A 15,172-nucleotide genomic window follows, 5' to 3' on the forward strand; every position below is an offset into this window, starting at 1 on the left:
CCAGGCTTGGAATCAGCAGACCTAAGTTCAAATCTTCTTCACTTACTAGCTGTATGACCCTGGGAAAGTCACTTAACCCTGTTTGCCTGAGTTTTCTCATCTGTAAAATGAGCTGGAGAAGGAAATAGCAAAGTACTATTGTATCTTTGCCATGAAAATCCCAAATGGAGTCATGAAGAATCAGACACAACTCAAACAACTGAACCACAAACAACAACAAAATATACACATGCACACAAACATACACATATACGCTCACACATGTGTATATAATTTTAAGTCATCTAAAGTCCCAATTGTTATAGCATATCTTGGATGGATTGTGCAGTTTATATCTATATATTTTATTGATCTATGTGTTTATCTATCTATATATTTGTTCACTCATTTATTTACTTATTCACTCATTTATTTATTTTTAAAGTAAACATTTTTATTTATAGTTTTGGGTTACATTTTATCTCCCCTTCCCTCTCTCTCCTCTCCTCTCACTGAGATGGTGCATCTATATGTTGAAAAGTATAAGAAGTCTAGATAAAGGGCCATGTGAATGAACATCCCACCAAGGTATGGTGGGAGAAGGCACCACACATTTGCTGCTGCTGGCAGGGAAGCAGAAACATGTATTGGTGTCACATCTGTCTAGATATGATCTGCCCATTCAGGTTATCAGTATCCTCATTCTTTCTATTTGAGATCTTCTCTTTATAGACATGAAACCGTATCCCATTTATTACTAGTAGGAGTCATAATTTTGATGTCTCCTCAGTTGCTTGGTGATCAATCCATGAAGTATTTGTTGAGCTTTCCCTACATGCCCAGTTCTGTTCTTTTGCACCCTGGGGGATAGAACATATGTTCAATTTTATTCAATTCAACTTAAAGCAAAACAAATAAACCAAAATACTGAACCTCTATCATAGCATTTCAGGCACTGCATTAGCTCTGAAGAATCAGACAAAAGTGATTCCTGTCTTCAAAAAGCTGACCTTTTAAGCTTCTTGTGTACACATGCCTTATATACATCATATGTATAAACAATGTCCTACCCATTGTGTGTCTAGTACTCTTCTAGAAAAAAGGAACTTATGAAGTCATTTCTGCCATCCAGCACATGGCTTAATTAGGGACTCCTTGAAAATGATTGAATAAATGAAAAACACACACATTTCTTTTGTGCCTATGGTATGTAATATCACTGTTGAACACAGGGGATACAAATGGAAAAGCCAGCTATTCCCTGTTCTCAAAGAGCTTCCATCAAGGAAATTTTACATTCAACTCCAGAGGAAAGCCCCAATGGGCTTTATGTTGCAGTAGCAAGGCAGAAGCTCATGTCATTTCCAATACTAACTTCATTTCATTTACACATATTGAAGCATTTGACGGAGGCAAGGACTTTGGCTTTGGAAAATTTCTTTTCTGGTTTTTCATTAGCTGTGACAACACAACACACAACAACATACTGAAGGTAGTTGGCTCACATGTCCATGTGGGTTTTTCCCCTGAGGGATGCAGGGATGTTAAAGCTAGACAGTTTGTCTCATAGGACTCTTAAGCGGTTGCTAACAGCTAATTGTTAGTTGGTGTTGGTGTTGGAGAGTGTGGTGTTTCCCTTACCAGAAGGGTTGTTCTGCTTGATGATGGCTATGTGGTTTTGTGGTTGGAGTCTCTTGTTCCCAAGGCTCTTGTCTTGCCCAGAAATGACAACTGGTATTTCTGGCAATGCAGATGGAAGACCCCTTATCAGCACCACCACCACCAGCAATAATAATAATAATAATAATAATAATAATAATAATAATAATAATAATAATAATAATAATAATCACCACAATAATAGGAATAGAATAACTGAAAATTACGAAAATTATGTGGAACCTTCTCAGAAATGCAAATGACAATTTTGTATGTGGGGAACAAAATAATTGGATAAGAAATAATGGTTCATGTAAACAAGCATTGCAAAATATATTTTGAGAGATTAAAGTAGGGGAAGATTATTAAGGTTCATGAATGTTAAGGTAAGGAATCTGGATTTTATTCTATAAATAACAAAATGACAGATATAGAAGTGAAAGAAAACTCAGAGGCCAACAAATGCCATGATTTTACAGAAGAGATAACTGAGGCTTAGAAACTAAATGATTATTCATGATATTGAAGGTAGAAATTTGACTGGGCCTTCCTGACTTTAGTGCTCTGAAAGAAGTTATGTTGTATGAATGTAATAGAATATTATTGTGCTATAAGAAATGATGAATGAGATTTCAGAAAAACCTGGGAAGACTTCTATGAAGTGATACAAAATGAAGCGAGCAGAAACTTCTGAACTATTTCTATAAGGACAACAAAGTTTTAGGCACCATGACCTACACATTGACCAACTATAATTCCAAAGGTTTCAGGGTGAAACAGGCTGCCTACCTCCATATAGAGAGCTCAGGAGTCAGAGGGCATAGTGAAGCATATTTACAGCTCTTACTTTCTATCTTTTTAAAATCCAAACAGGAACAATGCAGATTTTTTTCAGACAATATGTATTTGTAAAGAGTTTGGTTTTTCTTGCCTTCTCTCAGTGGTTTGGGAAGGGAAAGAATTTGGAACTGAAAATGAAATAAAATTTAATTTAAAAAAAGGCTAGTGCTCTGTCTCCTAGGAGGGTGGTGATGAAATGTGCAATGTGGTGTTTTTGGAAGAAGAATCTGGCAGCTCCCTGCAGAATAGATTGTAGGCACTAGAGAAACCACAGACATTTAAGCTAAAGCAGTTTTAATTTTTCTGTGACCTAATGTTCCTATTTACACATGAAGAAACCAGTTAGAAAGGATTCAGCTAACACAGAGGCATGTGTGTAAGTAAACTGGAAAATTATTTAAATGGATTTCGTATATAGAAAACTAAGCCTGCCAAAGCCTGCACACCTGAACACGGAGGCTCTTGTGCTCTCTGCTGAGCTTTTCCCTGACCTCACAGGTCATTATTGTGTACCTCTTAAAGCATAACACTACCATCCTCAAGGGGCTGCTTCACAGTCATAAAAGTGCTTCCCTCATTTGATTAAAACATTTAAGAAAGCACAAAGCTTGCCGGTGTATGTCCTTGCCCATTAGCTGCTTGTTTATAAAAGTTTCACAATTACTATAGAGTATTAGAAAATTTGTTTCCCTTCAAATGAAAATATGAGTCTAGAGAAATCTACTGCTTTTATGGTGTCCACCTTCCTAACCCATGTTTGCATCTGTCTTTTCCTTCCTACCACTATTCCCTTTCCACCCACACCTGCAAATATTAATAAGTATAATAATAATAATTTTTAAAAAAACTGAAAAAGGAGTAATCATTTGTGAATATCCTCTGGATTGTGTGTATGGTTTGAAAGCCCTTGTTTAGGCCTTGACATGTCTTTCTCCTATGTCCATGTTTCTGGCTTTTTCCATGGCTACTTGTTTTCAGTCTCTAGAAATCCCTTTTATTTTAATTTTACAGGATTATTCAATGAATAATTAATTTGTTTAGTCTTTATTCTGTACAAGATACCTTCCTAGGAGCTGGAGATAGAAAGATAGAAGTGATAGCATCCATGCTTCTAGAAGCTCACAATTTGGGGAATGAGTGCCAGTGAAAAAAGAGAATGAGGAGCCCAAGAAATGGTTACTAAAGGCAATGATTATTCTTGTCACACCCTGTTTAGAAGTGATCAAAGTCTTACTTTCATTATTATTCTTGGAGTAACAAGAGAGGCTGGGGTTGGAGGGGGTCAGGGGGTTATGGGTATCAGTAACAAGGGAAATGACAAAATGTCTATGTGAGATGGATTGGAAACCTTGTTTGCTGTCAGTAGAGATAGGATGTTAGGTGAATTTACATCGACCTACTCACCAACCAGAATTACTCACCTCCAGAGTGCAGTTTCAAAGTTGCGTGCATCAGTTTGGTCCATAGGGTCCTATTCCATTGGAGTAGAGGGGCTTAGCAGCAGGGGAGATTGACAGGACGACTTAATCCAACAGAACATGCTGGGAAAGCAGGATGAATGGAATAGACCTTATCTAGTGGAGATTGAAATTACATATTCTTCAAAACAGTTATTAATCACTTTGGAGATATTTTTGCTCTTTGATCTCATGACCTTATTCCTGTGCTTTGGAATGCATCCTTCAAACAGACCAGGAGGTAAGTATTTTCTGTAAGACAAATTGACTGGAGAGGATGAGTGATGACAGTCATTTGTTCTCGTTATCTGTTATGAGATGCTTCATTTTTCAGTTTAAAGAAAAAAATCAGAATCACTTAGAAGTTGACTTTTTAATTATGTAAGCAGTCAGACTTCTGCAAACTATCTATCAGAGATGGGCTTTTATATACTATCACCCAGAAAAGGAAGACTTCTACATCTTCAATGATGCCTTTGTTGATCTCTCCTCTTGTTAAAACTCTATACGAATTGTATTAGCTCATTTGTGTGTCTGTTGGTTTCCTCAGCCAAGTAGGATGTAAGTTCCTTGAGGACAGGTACTATTTCAGTTTTGTCTTCCTAGTTCTAGTGCCTTGCACATATTAGGTGTGGAATAAATATTTATGGAATTGAATTACCATGAATTCTGGCAAGATTTCCTAATTTTAAAAAAATATAGTGCTGGAGCTGGAGTCAAAATCAGACTTCAGATACATGCTAGATGTGTGACCTTGGACAGTTCATTTAAGCTCTGTTTGTCTCAGTTTACTTATCTGCCAAATGAGGATAATAATAGTGTATAACTCTCAGGATTGTTGTGAGGATAGAATGAGATAATAACTTTTTTTTCCTTTTTTAAAAAAATATTTATTTATAATTTTCTCTCATCTTTCATGTAAAACCAAATTGTAACATCAATTTTTAAAACTTTGTGTTCCAAATTCTCTTCCTTCCTCCCTGTCCCCCCTTAACTCAAACAATTCAAAATAAGTTATATATGTGCAGTCATGCAAAATATAGAAGACAAAAAACTTTAGAAAATGTAACTAACAACAACAACAAAATATATTTCTATCTGTATTCAGATACCATCAGTTCTTTCTCTGTAGATGGATTGCATTTTGCATAAGTGCTTCAGAGTTGTTTTGGATCATTTCATTTCTGAATATAACTAAGTCATTCTCAGCAGATTATCTTAAAATATTGCTGCTATTTTGTATACAGTACATTTCACTTTGTATCAGCTCATGTAAGTCTTTCCAGGTTTTTCTGATAGCACCCTTCTCATCTTTTTTTTATAATAAACTACATTTATATAGTTTTTAAAAGGGAGGTTTCCTTGCAACACACCCATGAGGTTGATTATTTCAACAACAGTAATGGTAACATCCATTTAGTAGCTTATACCTGAAAAATAATTTTCTTCAAAATAGTCCAGCAAAGTATGTACACTTATCCTTATCCTCATTCTCATCTTACATTACTCTTGCTTCTGCTGAGATAATAACTTTAAAAAAGCCTTAGTAGAGTGCCATATTAAGGCTACATAAATGCCAGCTATTTTTATTAAGTTACTTGACTCTCCAAGGAACCCCTTGTTGATGATTTACATAAACTCATCTTATTTAACTTTTAAAGACCTTCAAAACCTTATTCCTACCAATCTTTTCAAGCTTATCTTATTATATATTATTCATCTTCACATAGTATAATCCAAACAAAGTGACCAGAGTGTTACTCCTAACTCATGAACTTTAATCTCCTATTTCTATATTTTTATACATTTTTCTTTTTCTTTGGAATGTACCCAATCATTATTTCTGTCTCTAAGAAGGCAGATCTTGCTCTCAAAGTTCAGCTCAAATGTAACTTATCACATCTCCTCTCTTGATCCTACCTAGCTACCAGTGCCCCACCCCAATTCCCTTGGATTTATTTTGTATATATTTTGTATGTATTCATAGGTATACAAATTCTGTCTCCCCTGAAAGATTATACCATCCTGGAAGGCAGGGACAGTTTCATTTTGGTCATTATATTTATTGGAATGGTGTTGATTTTTGAAAAAAATTTCTAAGTATATATGTTCAAATTGATATTCTGGAGTCAAAATCACATAAAAAACTTTTAGAAGTTCATTAGGTTTTTTTAAACTTTTTTTCTCGAGGTTTTAAGTGTAAAACACCTATTATCCTCTAGAATTATAATACACTCAGACCAATGCATTTTTTTTTCTGAACATAGTTGAGGGAAGTGAATTCCAGGCATTAAGATTAAAAGAAACTAAAATATGGGTAAAATGTTGCTTCCTCCCATTATTCCTAGATCACCATCTCCATTTCCATGAAAATTTCATTTGGGAAGTCTAGAAACATTTCTCTCTTGTTGAAAACCCCTAAAGGAATAAAAAGAATTGGTCCTTATATTTGGGAGGCACCAAAAACAAATTCCAAAAATATGTGGAAAACCCTACTTAGTTGATAGTTGTTCATTATCTATAATACAAATGTTATTTTAGAAAGGATCAGGTTTTAGGGAGTGGCCTCATGCCCATTTTACCTTTTTAAATAAAATATTTTGGATTCAAACTTTATTTGCTTTATTAATGAGTGTCTTTCTCAAGAGGCTCCTGGAAGAATTCTATACATTGTAGATCATGATATGGATAGTTCATCAAAGCCTGCAACTGTGTGGGCAAGTTTTATATACCTAGGTCTCTTTATTCTCCCCTATATGTGCTTTCAATCAATTGATGAGCAAGCATTCATTAACTTTAATCTATGCTAAACATTGATGATGCAAAGAAGCCATAATGATCTCTTCCCCCAAGGAACTTATTCTCCAATGAATTCTATAACCTCAATAATTTAGTACATACAAGATAAATGCAGAATAGATGGAAGGTAATCCTAGAGGTGTCACCTCCTGAAAGAGACAGAGTTTAAATTGTGTCTTAATGATAACTAGGATTTCTAAAAGTTTGAGCTTAGAATGAAGAAAATTCCAGTTATGGGAGACATCAAGGGGAAATGGTTACAGAACCTAATGGGTAAGGAACTGCAAGTGTATCAGATTGGCTAGATTATAAAGTTAATGGACAAGAGTCAAATATCAGATGACTGGAAAGATGTACACTGGTTGTATGAGATTAATATGAGAATTAGAAATACAACAATCTTTGTATTTCCCTTTTCAAAATTTGCCATTCCTCATCCAGCAACTTGTGCATTAGAAATGAGTTGGGATGATGATGAAATTGCACATTCTGGGCCACAAGAAAAATTGCCTTTATTATGGTTGTCACCTTGTTGAAACTTGGTGGTGGATGTTCCTCTTCTCCTTCTCACCCAACTTTTTTTTTTTAAGGGGAGAGAAAGGAAAAAGGTGTAACAGGAATCAGTTGGTACAGTTTGTGGAGAGAAGTTCCAGACAAATTTAATGGAAAGATGCTATGTTTCTGAGGCATGTCAAACTCAATACATCCATAATATAACTCATTATCATACTATCATACATTTAGAATCAGAAGGGACATTAGAATCCATTTAGTTAAGCTCCTTCATTTTACAGATTAAAAAAAATGAGTCTCAGGAAGATTAGGTGACTTTCCCTAGGTCACTCACCTCCTGATATAATAAAACCCATATTCAGACTAAGTTCATCTCATCCAAATTCTATACTTTTTTTTCTACTGTACAATCCCCATCTCCCTTCTCACCCTGCCCCCACCCATTCCATTGCAGAACAGTTTTCACTTCTTTTGATGGAACAACCATTATTTTGGTCACCCAATTTTATAGTTCTGTACTCATTCTTGACTCTTTTTTCTCACTTAATTCCCCCCTCCTCTATAAATATACAAATTAGTTACCAAGTCTTGGACAGTCTTACTGACTTCTCTATGTTCATTTATTTCCACTCATACAGCTGGGTAGAGGCCATGTCAGTCTTCAGATACTTATTATCTTCATCCTACAGTACAACAATACATTTCTAATTGATTTCACTGTCTCCAGTCTCTCCCCTCTTTTTTCTATTTTCCAATAAGTTACAAAATAGAGATCCTAAAATATGGAATTAATGATTCTTCTGCAGATCCACAGATATTACTTTTTTCCTATTTTCCTTATTACCTTTAGGATGAAAAGAAAATCCTCAGTTTGACATTTAAAGCTTTTTACAATCTGCCTCCTGTTTTACCTCAGCCTTATTTCCTTGTATTCCCCTTCCAACATGCTCTGTCTCGATCAGACATGCCTGCTATTCTCTGAACAAATCGTTCCATTTCTCACCTCCATGATTTCCCTAAGTGGTCTCCTATGATTTCTTTGTATTCCCTCCTTCCTCCATCTGACAGAATATTGAGTTTCCTTCTAATCACAGTTCAGATCCCATTTCCTTCAAGAGACCTTGCTCCAATTGCTGAATGTGGTTTCACTGTGCTGCACTTTAATAATCTATTCACAAATAAGGCAGCTAGATATCTCAGTGCCTACAAGATTGAGCCTGGGGTCAGGAAGATTTACATCCAAATACATTCTCAGCAGATTATGAGATTTGTGACCCTGGGTAAGTCACTTAACCTGTGCTTGCTTCAGTTTTCCCAATGTAAAGTGGGAATAATAATAGCACCTACCTCCCAGACTTATTTTGAGGATAAAAGGAAATATTTATAAAGTGCCTGGCATACAATAGGAACTATAGAAATGTGAGTAGTAGTAGTTGTTGTTGTCATAAACAAAAACAACAAATGTCACTCCTTTTTCCCCACCCTCTACCTTGTGATTACATCTGGAACAGCTGCTAGATTTGGAGGAGCTCTTTTACCACTTCTCTGAGAAAAAAGGGAAGGAAAAAATCATTTCCATGATATAGAGAAGATATATATGACATGTAGCAAAGGTGACCAATTAAGACTAGGACCCACACAATTGGTACCTTATAGTTGCTAATTACAACATAAATGAATACAATGATAAAAGAACAAGATAATCTTAAGTATACTTTAATTCCTCCATAATATGTCTTCTCAAATATCTGGGATTTTTACAACAGTCTACTTTTCAAAGTTATCTCACTGTGTTAGGAGAGATGCACCTGTATTTCTCTGAGATCAATATATGTAGGTGAAAGGGGTGATTAGCATCTGAACTGACATAAAAATAAAGGCCCTCCCTACTATGGCCCACCACAACAAGTAAGAGGGAGAGAAGACCATCACTCATCTTCCTAGCTTTATAGATGAGGACAAGGAGAGCACCTCCCCATCCCCTAACATCATTGGAAGCATTATGTGGGTCTCTGGTTCATAGCTTTTTTTTCCCACTGGGCTGTGGTGCCAGGTGGCTAATGCTTTTTTGTTTCGTTTTTGTCTTTGGTAGCATCATCAGGCTAAACAAAACAATAGGTAAAATCTTAGTCCAGAGAAAGAGCTCTAACTTTTCCCTCCTAGAATGAATCATTCTTTGTCTTTCACCTTTTGCGACACACATTCCAAAGTGCCTGCTCTCCTCCCATACTCCCCCACCCTCCGGAGGGCTTTCTCACTCTCCTTTTCACTTCTTTTTTTTTCACTCTCCTTTTCACATCAGACTTTCACAGCATCTCTTTCTTTCCTTTGCTGGGCTTAGCAGTTTACTCACAACCCTCACATGGGAAAAGCTCCTGGGAACATGCTCTCTCTGTTGGTTTCCTTAAATGCACGTGTCTCTTACCATGTGTCCAAGGAAACCTTCACTTAGCCAGTCTTGAGGCATGCACTTTGAGCTTCAATTATCCTGTTCCCCTGGATTATCGTTTCCAGCTAATTCAGCCAGAAATGTCTTTCTGTGCGATTGGCAAGTACAGTTTTCACCTTTAAATACCAACTTCCTTCATTTATGTTAGGAGTCCCAAGGGCGAACTCTGGAAGAAGGAGGCAAAGGGAGCAGTGAATTGCACCAAGAAAGAAATAGTCAGGATGCCTATTACTTAGTGCATAGAGTTATCTTTTCATTCTTAAAGCAATGCCACTAAGGGACTAGCATATTAAATTTCATCCACTCATGAAAGAAAAGTCATTGGTAAGAAGTGATACTCTGGTTTTGCGAATGGAGAAAGACAAATAAGTGGCAATGTGGCATCTGACTTGAGCTCTCAGAAAGTCCCTGGACAGGTCATTGAGTCAATGCCCTGAATCATGACTTAATCAAGTTGTTTGATGGGCACTTAGAAGAAGAATGGGAAACCAAGTCACTTGTTTATCTTTTGTTCCACTCGTGCTTTATCAGACAGACCAAGGTACAGAATTTGTTTGAAAGCTCTCATCTAAAATCCTCCACAAACTTTACACAAATAATTCTAGCCTTTTTCTGAGTAAGTCACTCAGACCAGCTGTCCCTGAGCTGAAAGAAGCCCATTTTAGACAAATGTCAGAAAGCCAGGAAAAATGTACAGGAAGTATACTTTAGACTATCTAGATAATTGGTTGACAGTTCCTGAATTGAAATTTCACCAACGTGGGAATGGATCCCACAGCATCATAGGTGAACGTAGCATCTAAAAAGAAAGTGGACAGATTAATATTTGGATAAGTGTAGTCACTGTGATTCCAGTCTGTTTAACTCATTAATTAATAAAGTAAGGTAAGTAGTCATTGCTTGAAAATCACTTAGTTGCTTTCAAGTATCTGCAAGAGAGAAGAGCATTGGAATAAGAACATAAATTGGGAAACAGATTCTCCTGCTTGGCCAAAATGATAGGGTCAGTGATTTAGAGGAGAAAGAGACCTTGGGTTTCATCAAGTCCCATTTCCTCCTTTTACAGATGGGGACACTGAAGAACAGAGATAGGAAGTGAATTGCACAGTACTACTAGTCTAGTAAGTGGCTGAGGCAAGATTTGAACCTTGAACTTGCTGACTAGCAGATTACTTGTAAGCTCAATGAAAGCAGGTTCTATCTTTGGACTCTTTTTTATCCTCAGTGTGCGTGGGAAATAATAGGCCTTTAACAAAGGTGTATTGATTGATTGACTCCAAATCTACCATTCAACATTCTATACAACATTTTGCCCCATTTCCTCTCATCATTTCTACGATAATAAAACATAGTGATTAAAATAACAAGAGATAACATTTCTGTAGTATTGTAAGTTTTGTAGAGCACTTTACATAATGTAATTTCATTTAGTAGCAAAGGGGACATGTTTCTGATAAAGCAGTGGGGAACATTTATCAGGCTGGTCACATGTAGCCAGTGATGTATTTCAGGGACCACTTTCTGATAGCAATCTGTCTATTTTTACCATGAACAAAGGGTCACAGTGTCCTTTTCTCAGTATGTGTGCATATTTCTTATTTATTATTTATTACTCAGAAGATACTCAATTTAAATTATGTTAGTGTTTGTATTTATGTTCTGTTTCCCCCTCTCATTCCTGGGGCAATTGTATTTCTATCCTCTAAGGAAGGTGACTGAATTGCTTTGGTACGGAGTGAAAAACAAAAATGAATGGAAGAAATCTAGTCATGACTGGTCTGTGGTTATCTTTTTATTTCTCTCCTTGTACTTGTCTATCAGACAAAGGCGAAAATGCTCGCCTGACCATTTTGGCTCTCTTTAGAGTCTACCTTATCCAAATACCTTGGTCTCCATTAGGCCCCAATATAAACCCAGTATTTCAGTAAAGGTGATCTCTGGATGTTTCCAGGCATGTCAAAGACATTCTCTGTCACTGTTTTCAATTATGCTCCTCTCCTGGCTAAGTGGATACTTCCAGTTCTGAGTTCTCTAGTTCCAATGGAGCCATCATGGCTCATTGCAAACCTCTCCAATTATTTCTTCCACAAAACATGCCCAATATTAGCATATTGGGTAAATCAGCTCCATTGAATCATGAGAATGAGGTGGCAAATTCGTTGATTATCCTGAAGAAATTTATGGGACCTTGATGGAACTCATAGATTGAGTGCTCACTGAAGTACAAAGTATCGTTTCTTTGGCTGGTTCCTCCCTGAACTTGAATCATAGCAGTGGGTCTTGAAAGAGAGGCCAACAAGATCTTGTTTTCATCAAGACAGCAAGATGGTAGTGTTCTGGAATCCCTGGACATTTTCTATTCTATATTTGCAACTATGGCCTGCTGGTCCACCTCCAGTTCTGGGAAAGTAGCCAAGAACGTGAGACTTATATGTGTTTTCCTTGGCCCTCTGTGCTCCAGAAACATCTAATATCATGAGGGAGTTGGTCTGTGATAATTTCATTTCTCAGTATCCATGATCTCTCATACTGAATATTATCCTACCTTCAAAGATTTTCCGTAAATTTCAGGCCATAATTAAATCAGGATCCAGGGACTGTGGGTTATGGATCCACATTAATCTCTCCTTCTTCTAAGCTCAAATTGGGAAAAAACTCAGAAGTGTGAGGTAGGATAAATTTTTGTTCAATTCTTGTCTTTTCTACTAACTCATTAACATAACTGTGTCACAACTTTTCTGAACATGTTTCCTAATCTGTAAAGTGGGAATATTAAAACATGTTGTACCCTCCTCTTCCTCCTCTTCCTCTCCTTTTTATCTGTCCTTTCCTTCCTCTCCTTCTCCTTGTTTTCCTTCTCCTCCCTTTCCCCTTCTTCTCCTTTTCCTCCCCTTCTCTTCCTTCTTCTCCTCTTTTTCTCCTCTCCCTTTCCTTTTCCTTCTCCCCTCCTCCTCTTCCTTCTCCTCTATCCTTTCCTTTTATCTGTCTTTACCTCCTACTCCTCCCCTTCCACTCCTTCTCTCTCCTCCTCCTCCTCCCTGTTTAGCTGTTTTTTTCTTTTTTTACTCCCTGTGTAGTTGTCTTGATTTCTTCATATGTGTGGAAATTATTATAAGATGTGTGGTACAAATGCCTGGGTTCAAATCCTGTCTGGGATACTTGAGTTGTGATTAAGTAGCTCAACCTTTCTGCTCACTTTGCTCATCTCTGCAATGGTATAATAATGATATAAGCAGCTGCCTCACAGAGTAGTTGGGAGGGAGGACTTTGTAAGCATGAAAGTGTCACATCATATGTATTCATTTTAATATAAATTCCCAGAAGAGTCTCTCAGACACTTTCTAAGGAATTTTCCTCTTTATTCAAATTTTTGTTTTGGGAAAATACTATTATGATCTATTTAGCTACTTCTGGGAAAAATGCTTCTTGGGACAAGGAAGCAAGCAGGTCTCTGGACTTTGGTATTCAGTTTTCTTTCCAGCTGGAACTCTTCATCATTAATGTTTCCTATGAACTTTGTAAGGATGGTTTTAATTTCCAATGTACCTTCCTCTTTTTTTTTTTTTTTTGATCAGCCTTGTGAACTGATAGTTCTGGGTGTGAAAAGGCACATTTCCTCCATCTTTAACTCTCAAGGTTACCATAAGCCCTAGTGGCTCCATACTTTTTCTATGATCAAATGTAAATGCTTGGGTTTCACATATTCATCCTGCTTTTCACAATGTGGCCCGACATTTCTTCCCAGCTATATGTCTCATAGCTTCACACCTTTGTATATTCTGTTCCAGACAAACTAAAATTATGGCTTTTCTTCACAAATCAACCCATTTCTCCTTTCTTTCCAAGTAGATGTATACATTCCTATGTATTTGCAAATTTCCTTCCCTGGATGTACTATAAGCACCATGAGGACCAGGACTATTAATTTTTATGTTTGTCCCTTTCTACCCCCTCCCACTCCTTAGGATTAGTGGATATTAATTGGTCAATAAAGGTTTGTTGATTGTTTGTTGAATGAGGGACTCGGAATGTTCACCTGTCATTTTATTTTCTTTTTATTTATCTTTCTTAGCCCTTTTCAACCTAATCCCAGTGGGCCTTCGGGTTGTGGCAATCCAGGGAGTGAAAGCCAGCCTTTATGTGGCAATGAATGGAGAAGGATATCTTTACAGCTCTGTAAGTACCAGTCAGCCTTTTAAATTGTTATTGTGAGAGGAAGATATTCCAGTATCTGAAATTAAAAACAAAACCAAAATAGAAACTTTGAATATTGGAAATTTTAGTCATTGCTTAACTTCATGAAACTTGTCATTGGTGTCAACTTGTTTCAGAAGTTCCTTTCTCTGTAGACTTGGTTGTAAGCATGTAAAATTGTTCATAGAATAATCAACATTGACATACCAGAGTATTAAAACATAATGTATGTATATCTATTTTTTTTTTTTTTTAGTGAGGCAATTGGGGTTAAGTGACTTGCCTAGGGTCACACAGCTAGTAAGTGTTAAGTGTCTAAGGCCGGATTTGAACTCAGGTACTCCTGACTCCAGGGCCGGTGCTCTATCCACTGCGCCACCTAGCTGCCCCTTATAGCTATTAATATGATAACTGTGGGTCCTAAAACAAGGATCAACATCTACTAGTTGAGGAAGGTCAAGTATTCCATTGAAACATGTCTCCATGTCCTTCCCAAGAGGGATACTGGTCTTTTGTTTGTTTTCTCTCATATTAAGGGATGAGGATAACTGGGTGTTTTTCCCATGTTACTCTTGTGGCTGCCACTGGGGCAAGTTAAGCTTTTGATCCTCTTTCTTGGTTTCAATTTCTCTATCCCACTTTAAAGAAGATGTTCACTTTTTCTTGGTTATTAGAAATATTTGAGTTAGAATTAAACCACCTTCTCCCCAGAGGCAGACTGTTCCTTGGTCTTCTATTAGGCAAAATTACAAAGTACCCAACAATAGGCCTGACTTATGATAGTGTATTGTCTTGAGGAGACTTTATTCTAGAGTGTGCTGGGAAAATAAGCATATTTGGTTCTGTTTTGAAAATTTGTTACCCTACCTGGAGTGAATTTTTTTTTAGTTTTCTGAAAAAATGATTTTCTTTGTTCCAGATTTATTTGTTGGTTTTCACTTAGTGAATATCACTCCTTACTGATTGCACTTTAAATGCAGCTAATCTCAGTGAAGATTTCAAATCTATTAGGGAGAAACATTAGAATTCACTAGGTTCCTAATTCATCATGAAATAGGCTTATTGCCTTTTTTCATTACATTGAATAATGAATTTCAGTTGCACATTTGTTTGTTGGCCAACTTCACTCACCTAATTCAATTATCCAGAAAATTTTGTCATTTTTCAATTCAACACACATGCAGAATCAGGCCCTGTAATTCAGGTGTGCATATACCAATTTTCCAAGGTAGAATTTAAAGATGCATTTATGCTCCTTAACATCTATTTGAAATTGTAGCCT

The 15,172-nt window shown here is 36.7% G+C and overlaps 1 protein-coding gene across 4 annotated transcripts in view; it reads left to right on the forward strand.

The window, feature by feature from the left end:
• Positions 1–15,172, forward strand: part of FGF12 (fibroblast growth factor 12) — a 591,423-nt gene that overhangs the window by 408,475 nt on the left and 167,776 nt on the right. For all 4 annotated transcript variants that reach the window (XM_043992660.1, XM_043992659.1, XM_043992658.1 and 1 more), the window contains one exon: positions 13,769–13,872. In XM_043992660.1, coding sequence (XP_043848595.1) covers positions 13,769–13,872 — 104 coding nt within the window. The remainder of the gene's footprint in view (positions 1–13,768; positions 13,873–15,172) is intronic.

This window comes from Dromiciops gliroides, chromosome 3 (assembly GCF_019393635.1).
Source record: "Dromiciops gliroides isolate mDroGli1 chromosome 3, mDroGli1.pri, whole genome shotgun sequence".
Classification (NCBI taxonomy): Eukaryota; Metazoa; Chordata; class Mammalia; order Microbiotheria; family Microbiotheriidae; genus Dromiciops; species Dromiciops gliroides.